This window comes from Cherax quadricarinatus, chromosome 20 (genome assembly GCF_038502225.1).
Source record: "Cherax quadricarinatus isolate ZL_2023a chromosome 20, ASM3850222v1, whole genome shotgun sequence".
Classification (NCBI taxonomy): Eukaryota; Metazoa; Arthropoda; class Malacostraca; order Decapoda; family Parastacidae; genus Cherax; species Cherax quadricarinatus.
In genome coordinates this window covers 48730435-48740434 of record NC_091311.1, presented here as the reverse complement: position 1 = coordinate 48740434, position 10000 = coordinate 48730435, and the positions used below count along the sequence as shown (strand labels likewise).

Here is a 10000-nt window from a genome sequence, read left to right as displayed (position 1 = left end):
TGTAAAAAAAATTTTTATAATCTTTATCGATATTATTACTGTCATCTAGCTCTCTCTGCCAATCAATGGCACCTAGTGTTAGTTTTAGGTTGTTTATCGATGTCTCATCATGCAGGCGAAATGAGATCTTTCTTGTTTCTTGAGGTAGTTTAGACAAGTTGGTTATGAGAAAGGTAGGGTAGTGGTCTGTGGTGTTGTCTGCGATTATACCTGCTTGTAGTGGGGATATCGTGTTGGTCCAGATATGGTCAAGTAACGAGGCACTTGTCTCAGAAATTCTTGTTGACCTTGTTATAGAGGGTAGCAACAAGCTGTTGCTCATAGCATTTGTGAAATCAGCTACTGGAGGGTCAGTCGCTTGGATAAGGTTGATGTTGAAGTCTCCTGCTAGTATCAGATGGTGTTTATTTAACTCTGACTCAATTATCATGTTTCTAAGGTTACTGCTAAAAGTGTAAGTATTTGAGTGCGGTAGTCTGTAGACTGTACCAACTGTTATAGGTTTCTTAGGTGTTCTTGATGTGAATTTACCTATTATATATTCACTATTTTCGTCCCATACATTAGTTGATTTCATACATTCTAGTTCATCAGAGTAATAGATGGCAGTGCCTCCTCCTGATTGGTCGGGCCTGCAGTTATGTATGGCTGTGTAACAAGGTATGGTGAATATGTCTGTCAAATCTTGTCTGAGCCAGGTTTCAGTAAGTATAATGAAAGTTATAGTAGCATTTAGAGACTTAAGTAGTGCAATGAGGTCATCATAGTGTTTACTCAATGATCTAACATTGTAGTTGAAGACTGTAATGTTCTTGCTGACACTGAGAAGGGTATTAGCCTGAAGAGTAATGGCAGTAATGGTAGTAATGGCAATTAATGTTTGGATTATGTGTGCAGTTCAATAAGAGGTTGATATCAGGATTGATAATTGCATTCATAAGGGGTACATAGAGAAATAGCTGTTACAATTATTAAACATAAAGGTTTTGTCAACAATGAGCATAAGTTTGTTACAAGTGATACATGTAGATATTTTTTCAAGTTTAGCATTTACTGCATTGAGTGCAGCCAGATCAAGATTTGAAGTGACAAAGGCTATGTCATCCGCAAAAAGAATTAGTTTAAGTTCCTGTGAAGCACTAGGAAGGTTGGAAGGTGGCTAATCTAGATTAGGAATAGCAGCAGGCACAGGGCAACCTTGTGGAACCCCTAAGTTGATTGATCAGGTTGCTGCAGAACAGTTATTAATGGTCACATGTTGGTGTCTGTCACTTAGTAAGATTTCATGTATGAAAGAGCTTATCCTCTTAGTCCATAATACTCAAGAAAGATTTCATGAATGAAAGAGCATGTCCTCTTATTCCACAATGTTCTAATTTGAGCAGTAGAATATTGTGATCTACTGTATCAAAGGCTTTTTTTTTTTTTTTTTTTAAGACTGATAAAGAGGCCCATTGGATATTCGCTGTTTTCAACAGAGGAACAGATTGAGCAGAGCATTTTCACATTTGCATCATTTCTATTTCGTCCCAGCATGTAAGCAAACTGATATGGGTTGAGATATTGTTTGGTTATGAACTCGTATATTTGTTTATATACTGTATTATTTTTTCAAAATCTTTTAATAATAATGGCAAGTTTCCAATTAGCCTGTAATTATGGATTTTTGCTTGGTCACCACTTTTGCAGAATAGTGTAATTCTTGTTAGCATAAGTATGTTAGGTATAGTTTTAATTTCAAATGTTTACTGGACAATGCTACAATCAATGGCAACAGCCCACAGAAAACTTTCTTGTACGTATATTAATGGTAGTATGTGCTTTGTTTGCAGCTTTACTTTCCAGCAACATAATTATAGAGGTAACCTCAGCTGAAGTAGTTGAGGTTAGGTAATTAACTTTGGCAGGAGTTTGGGATTATGTATCTTACCAGGTGCCAGATCAACCAAGCTGTGATGGACATGTGGGGCAGCGGGCCTCCAGCAGCAACAGCCTAGCTGACCAGGCAAGCACTAATTAAACAGATTAAACTGGGTGCTTGTCCATTAACAGTAGTGTGTTTCTTAGGCTCCCCATATAATGGACCAAGTCTGGCATTTGTCCAGTAGGGCCCAGAATAGCCCTGTCCATTTTCACCCAAAGATTGAAAACTTGAAAAGATGGTAACCTTGAGGCCGAATTGCTGCCACCTCATACCACCTCCCTGCATTCACTGAAGAATTTACAATAAGTATAATCTTAAGTCTGCCATCTTCAACCTTGTGGCATCATGGAAGGAATGAAAATAACATTGTCTAATAGTGGAGAGAGAGATACATAATATTTATGTATCAAATCAAGTTTATTCTCTATAAAGATTACAATGCGAGGTTTACATATTTTAGGATATTGTGTGGTTTACATGTTATAAAATACTAATTACAGAGTGGGGCCACTATCGCTCCTAGCATGGCTAGGCATTTCGGGCAGACTAAGATTAATTCATAACTTTAAATTATTACAGATTATTGAGCAAGTTGGCTAAGTAACTATATTACAGTTTGTAAATTTAGCAATGTGAATGCTTCTGTTTTGGTACAATACATAGTTTCTACATTGGAGTATTACATGCAAACTTACGGCTAGTTAGGATTCATTATTTTAAGATTCGTATTTCTGTGTTTATAGTCAATTGGGTGAGTGTAAGTGTGAACCACCAGGTGGTTTTCATGTAGTTAGCTGACAGAGTGTATCAGGGAGATGAGATGTTTTTTAACAGTAGTTTTGAAAGTGATGAATGTGTCTGCAGTTCTAGAGTTTTCAGGTAAGGGGGTTCCACATTTTAGGCCCTTTGACATACATTGAATTTTTGTAAAGGTTTAGTCGGGCATAGGGAATGTCATAGAGATGTTTGTGTCTGGTGTTATGCCTGTGGGTCCTGTCATAGGTGAGGTATGGATAAATGAGTGAATGGTATAGTGTGAGAAGGGCAGATTGCGGCATGTAGTATCGTATCTTGGAGAGGATCCCAACCGTTTTGGATACTTTTTTTTTGTTATGTGATGGATATGGGTGCTGAAATTCAGGTTGTTGTTGAGGTATAGGTCAAGGAATTTGCCCTCATTATGTCTGGCAATTAGAGTGTTGTCGATCTTAATGTTAAGTTGCGCAACACCCGCTCTGCTACCAAACATAATACATGGTCCCTCGCTTTTCGTAGTTCTCGGGAATCATAGATTTCGGAAATCATAGGGATATTTTTGTATAAACATGGGCTCGCTAATCATAGGTTGACTTGCGAATAGTAGTTCGTCTGGGACGCGTACGCACAGTGTGAGCTGGGGCGGCCTCCCTACCCAGCCAGTCTGGCATTGTTTACCAGTGAGCGAAGGTACCCTCACGTGCTCCTATGAAATATTTCATAATATTCCACTCATTTTAGTGCTTCCAAGTACTAAATAAGCTACCTTGGCTCCCAAGAAAGCTCCTAGTGCCAAGCCTGTGGTAAAGAAGGTGAGAAATACACCAAAGCAATGTTTCACAGGTGCTTGACTGTGACCACAGACACTCACTTGACCCTAAGGAAATTTTGGAGAGAACACTTCAGCATCCTCCATTGCATAACCCTTATAGGTATGGCTTGGGAGGGAGTGACTACCAGGGCTTTGAACTCTGCTTGGAGAAAACTGTGGCCAGATTGTGTCGACAAGAGGGATTTTGAAGGGTTTGGGACTGACCCTGATGAGCCTATATCTGTTGTTAAATCAATTGTGGCACTGGGGAGTTCCATGGGGTTGGATGTGAGTTTGGAGGATGTGGAAGAGTTGGTGGAAGACCACAACGAAGAGCTCACCACTGAGGAGCTGCAAGAGCTTCAGCAGGAACAGCAACAGATTGCAGCTCAGAATCTTGCTGCAGAGGAGGAGGAAGAGAGATGGAAGAAGGTGCCTTCTTCAGAAATTAGAGATTTTTGCTATGTGGGGTAAGATGGAAAGCTTTATGGAGAAACATCACCCTGACAAGGTTGTTGCAAGCCATGTTGGCAACATGTACAGTGAAAGTCTTGGGACATTTTAGGGAAGTGTTAAAGAGACGCCAGAAACAAGAGCTCTCTCCACAGTTATTTTGCGAGACAGGACTCCAGTGACTCTCAAGCTGGTCCTAGTGGCATTAAGAAACAGAGAAGAGAAGCAACCCCAGAAAAGCAATTGGTACCTGAGGTGTTGCTGGAAGGGGATTCCCCTTCCAAACTGTAAACAATCCAATCTCTCTCCTCCTCCAGTTTCCCATACACTAACAAGAATCTCCAATAAAGGTAAGTGTTATGCTGTTAATGTTTCATTCATCATTTCCCATTGTATTGTTTATGTACTCCATCTATATTTCATGTAAAAAAATTTTTTGTTTTAATATTTCTGGGTGTCAGGAACGGATTAATTGTATTTACATTATTTCTTATGGGGAAAATTGATTCGCAAATAGTAGATTTCAACAATAGTAGCAACTCCAGGAACGGATTAACTACGAAAAACGAGGGACCACTGTATAGCAGGTTTTTTCAGCATTAAGTGTAAGTTTATTGGCTGTCATCCAAGTAGATATTTATACCATAATGGTCAAGTTTATGGAGTAGGATGCCGTGGTCTACTGTGTCAAAAGCTTTTCTTAGGTCAATAAAAAGTCCTAGCGGATATTCCTTATTTTCCAATTCTGTGTAAAGCAGATCTAGCATTTTTACAATTGCATCATTAGTGCTTTTATTTTTTCTGAAGCCAAACAAGGTCCTAAATGCACTAGAAGATAAAAAGAATGCAGATGTAATATATACAGACTTTGCAAAAGCCTTCAACAAGTGTGACCATGGCGTAATAGCGCACAAAATGCGTGCTAAAGGAATAACAGGAAAAGTCGGTCGATGGATCTATAATTTCCTCACTAACAGAACACAGAGAGTAGTCGTCAACAGAGTAAAGTCCGAGGCAGCTACGGTGAAAAGCTCTGTTCCACAAGGCACAGTACTCGCTCCCATCTTGTTCCTCATCCTCATATCCGACATAGACAAGGATGTCAGCCACAGCACCATGTCTTCCTTTGCAGATGACACCCGAATCTGCATGACAGTGTCTTCCATTGCAGACACTGCAAGGCTCTAGGCGGACATCAACCGAATCTTTCAGTGGGCTGCAGAAAACAATATGAAGTTCAACGATGAGAAATTTCAATTACTCAGATATGGTAAACACGAGAAAATTAAATCTTCATCAGAGTACAAAACAAATTCTGGCCACAAAATAGAGCAAAGCACCAACGTCAAAGACTTGGGAGTGATCATGTCGGAGGATCTCACCTTCAAGGACCATAACATTGTATCAATCGCATCTGCTAGAAAAATGACAGGATGGGTAATGAGAACCTTCAAAACTAGGGAGGCCAAGCCCATGATGACACTCTTCAGGTCACTTGTTTTATCTAGGCTGGAATATTGCTGCACACTAACAGCACCTTTCAAGGCAGGTGAAATTGCTGACCTAGAAAATGTACAGAGAACCTTCACGGCGCGCATAACGGAGATAAAACACCTCAATTACTGGGAGCGCTTGAGGTTCCTGAACCTGTATTCCCTGGAACGCAGGCGGGAGAGATACATGATTATATACACCTGGAAAATCCTAGAGGGACTAGTACCGAACTTGCACACGAAAATCACTCACTACGAAAGCAAAAGACTTGGCAGACGATGCAACATCCCCCCAATGAAAAGCAGGGGTGTCACTAGCACGTTAAGAGACCATACAATAAGTGTCAGGGGCCCGAGACTGTTCAACTGCCTCCCAGCATACATAAGGGGGATTACCAACAGACCCCTGGCAGTTTTCAAGCTGGCACTGGACAAGCACCTAAAGTCGGTTCCTGACCAGCCGGGCTGTGGCTCGTACGTTGGTTTGCATGCAGCCAGCAGCAACAGCCTGGTTGATCAGGCTCTGATCCACCAGGAGGCCTGGTCACAGACCGGGCCGCAGGGGCGTTGACCCCCGGAACTCTCTCCAGGTAAACTCCAGGGTTGAGTATGTTTTGTGATGTTATAAATGAACATAGTCTCCTGCACATGAGTTTCTAGAAGATTTTGGATAGCAATGGTAAGTTTGATATCGGCCTATAGTTGTTTACATCTGTAGGGTCACCACCTTTATGTACTGGATGCTGAACATTACTTTCAACCTGCATTGTCCCTGTCCTTGTCTATTATTCATTCATCTCATGTTCGTAACTTAATCCTTAATATATCACAAATTATATTTTTGTACTGAATTACTAAATACTTCCAATGTTTTAAAAACTAAGTATTCTCATATACAGTGAAACCTTGGTTTTTGTTTGCCCTGGTTTTCGTCGAATTTGGTTTTCGACAACTTTTTTCGTCAAAATATTGTCCTGCTTTCTTTCATCACCTCGGTTTTCGTCCGCTGTACCAAACGTGTCTGTCTGCCTGCGCCCACACAAAGCATCCCATGCACGCATTCTGAGTCAGTCTGGCTTTGTTTCTCGTCGAGTGAATATTACCCTGCACATTCACACGAAACATTTCGTAATAATCCATTGTTTTTTGTGCTTGTTTATTGAGTGCGACTGCTAAATAAGCCACCGTTGGGCCAAAGAAAGTTCCGAGTGCCAGCCCTTTGATAAAGAAGGCCAGAAAGACGATAGAATTCAATGGTGGTAGAGGGTGGTAGTGATGGTGGTAGTGGCTGTGATGGTGGTAGAGGGTGGTAGTGATTGTGATGGTGGTAGAGGGTGGTAGTGGTTGTGATGGTGGTTGTGATGGTGGTAGAGGGTGGTAGTGGTTGTGATGGTGGTTGAGGGTGGTCGTGGTTGTGATGGTGGTTGTGATGGTGGTAGAGGGTGGTAGTGGTTGTGATGGTGGTAGAGGGTGGTAGTAATGTAAACTAATACTGTAATGTTAAGTTGGCCCATAATGCCAAGGCATAATAAAGGCTCTCTTTGCATTGCATCCCACTAATGCATATACACAATCTCAATGTACTGTTTGCAAAGACATTAAATAAATAAATAAATAAAATAAATAAATGGTGGTAGAGGGTGGTAGTGATTGTGATGGTGGTAGAGATAACCTCTCCTCCCTCTCCCCTCCTTGCCTGCCGTCTTCCATACGCCAACAAGTCTTCAATAAAGGTGAAAGTGATTTAAATGTTCATTTATCCACTTCATTAGTGATTTATATTTATTTCTCATTGTTTTCTGTATGTAAAACTATAGTTATTCTCTATAAAATGTATTTTTTGTTAATATTTTTGAGTGTCTGAAGGATTAATTGGATTTACATTATTTCTTATGGGAAATATTTCTTCAGTTTTCGTTGAGTCCAGTTTTTGTCAAGACTCTCTGGAGCGAATTCAAGACAAAAACCAAGGTTCCACTGTATACTAGTAATCGTAATTTAGTTTCAAGGCTGCCCGAAACACTCTGCATAACAAGGGTATTTCTATAAAGTAGTTATATATGCCAATTATCTTAACTGTATAATGCACTATACTCCACTTTATAGAAATAATGTTTATTTCAATAAATGAACTAGTTAAGAAAATGCACCTCTAATTTTACAGGAGAGGCCCATATTTGAGTAGAAATAGGTTACAAGGTGTACTAATACAGTGGAACCTCAAAAATCGAACGTATCATATCGAACGTTTCGAAAATAGGGCCATTTTTTCGGACAAACTGTGTCCCTATTATCGAATGCGTCCCTATTTTCGGACCACCGGGGACGGGACCTGTCTGCCGGCCCGCTCTGTCCGCGTCCCCGCGCAGGCGCCGTGAGCAGTCTAGCTTTGTTTATGCTTGAGTGAACACTAACCTGCGCTCTCATTCACGCATTTTACGATTATTTCGTTGTGTTTAGTGCTTGTGGGACTGTGAAATAAGCTGCCATGGGCCCAAAGAAACTTGCTAGTGGTACCCGTGTGGTAAAGAAAGTGAGAAATACCATAGATGTGAAGAAGGAAATAATACAGAAGTACGAGAGTGGTGTGAGACTTGTTGAGCTTGCCAGGATGTATGGGAAAAACAAGTCGACCATCGGTTCTATCCTGCCAAAGAAAGAACAAATCAAGGAAGCTGATGTTGCGAAAGGTGTTAATATAGGGAGTGGATGAGGTGCCTTCTTCAAAGATTAAGGAGATTTGTGCCAAGTGGAATGATGTCCAAATGTTTGTGCAGAAGTACCACCCTGAGCAAGTTGAAACAAGCCATCTTTGCAACAAGTTCAGTGACAGAACCATGTCCCATTTTAGGGAAATGTTAAAAAGGTGCCAGAAACAGAGGACTGTGGACAGTTATTTTGTGAGACAGGGGTCCAGTGACTCTCAAGCTGGTCCTAGTGGCATTAAAAGACAGAGAAGGGAAGTAACCCCAGAGAGGGCTTTACCTGAAGTCCTCATGGAGGGGGATTCTCCTTCCAAACACTAACCCCAACTCCCTCTCTCCTTCTCCCTATCTTCCAGATGCCATCACCAATCTTCAATAAAGATAAGTAAAAATGTTATTTTATATGTATTACTATACATAATTAAAAACTAGTATTTGTTGTATGTAAAACTGTAATTAATCTCTATAAAATGTATTTTTTGTGTGAATATTTTTGGGTTTCTGGAACAGATTAATTGTATGTATTTCCATTATTTCTTATGGGAAATATTGCTTCGAATTTCAGACTTTTCGAATTTAGAACTAGCTCCTGGAATGGATTAAGTTCGATTTTTGAGGTTCCACTGTACTAGAACCAATGGAAGTTTAAAAATAACTAAAGGTGTAATAAATAATGAAGACAAAATGCAGTTTTATTGTTGTACAGACAAACATATTAACAAATGGATAATTATACTGAGCTAAAACAAACCAGTTAGGACAAACTTTAATGGAAAAGAAATTTATAAGGCAATTAACCTCAATAATCTAAAAACAAAATTACAGCATAATAATCTATGAGATACTTCATAAAAATTGAAAAGAGAAACCAAATTTGAAAAAAAAATGTCAATGTCTGTGGTAGAAAATCATGAATCTTGGTAAATAATCAAGAATCTTCCTTTTGTGTAAAGTTAGCAGCTTCTAATACTGGACTCATATGATCACATAATAACCATAATAATCTACTACAGTTGTTTTGTTACAAAATCTGCACAAGGACTGTGTAGTACATCCTGAGAAAAAAAAAATTAACATTTATACCTCATATAATACAAAGAAATGTCGACTATGGTCCAATAGTAATGTAAAATACTCAAACATCTCAATAAACTAAAAACTGGCAGTGGTAAGCATTAGCCAGTCCATTAAAACAAAATACCTTTATTTGAGTTAAATATACAAAACTTTCCAACAGACTGCTATTTTAAATTCCTACAATACTTTCATAAATCGCATGATTAGCACAGAAATATAGTAGGGTTAAATTATACTGATTTAAGTCACAATAACTCAGTATAAGTCAATTTTATGATAAACTTTTTGATGTGCAAAGCGAGGTGTCTAAGACGGATGTGGTGTATAGGTCAGTGATCAGGCGTATATTACAAGCAGTCCCTGAGCATATACATATATACCAGCCCAACATACCTTGCCAAAAGTTGGCTGATCTAGTGCATGAGAGTCCATGAATGGTGCAGCAGGTGGGTGGTATATATGAGAGAGAAGGATGGCCGACACACCACCATCACACTCGCCACCATCAACACTAACACTCAACACTATTCCATTACTTTCAATAGTTCTTATACTAGGAATCTAGAGTTCCTCTAAAAAAATCACTCTCAAAATACACTCATTATCGTGGACCTGCGGCAAATATCCTCTCAAAAGTTAGCTAATGGCACCATTGCTGTTTCCTTCTAAATTGGGTTATATTTATTGAAGTTTTTGGCGAAAAAACATTGTGTCTAGGGCATTTTATGTTATTTTTTCATACACTAATAATATTTTTTTATAAAAGAATGAAGATAACTGT

General features: G+C 39.4%; 1 protein-coding gene across 2 annotated transcripts in view; it reads right to left on the bottom strand.

The window, feature by feature from the left end:
• The window catches only part of LOC128701052 (DNA repair protein RAD52 homolog), a 113215-nt gene extending 103221 nt beyond the window's left edge, over window positions 1-9994 (bottom strand). For both annotated transcript variants that reach the window (XM_053794603.2, XM_053794610.2), the window contains exon 1: window positions 9613-9994. In XM_053794603.2, coding sequence (XP_053650578.1) covers window positions 9613-9651 — 39 coding nt within the window. In that variant the 5' untranslated portion in view covers window positions 9652-9994. The remainder of the gene's footprint in view (window positions 1-9612) is intronic.
• Between the last annotated feature and the right edge of the window lie 6 nt (window positions 9995-10000).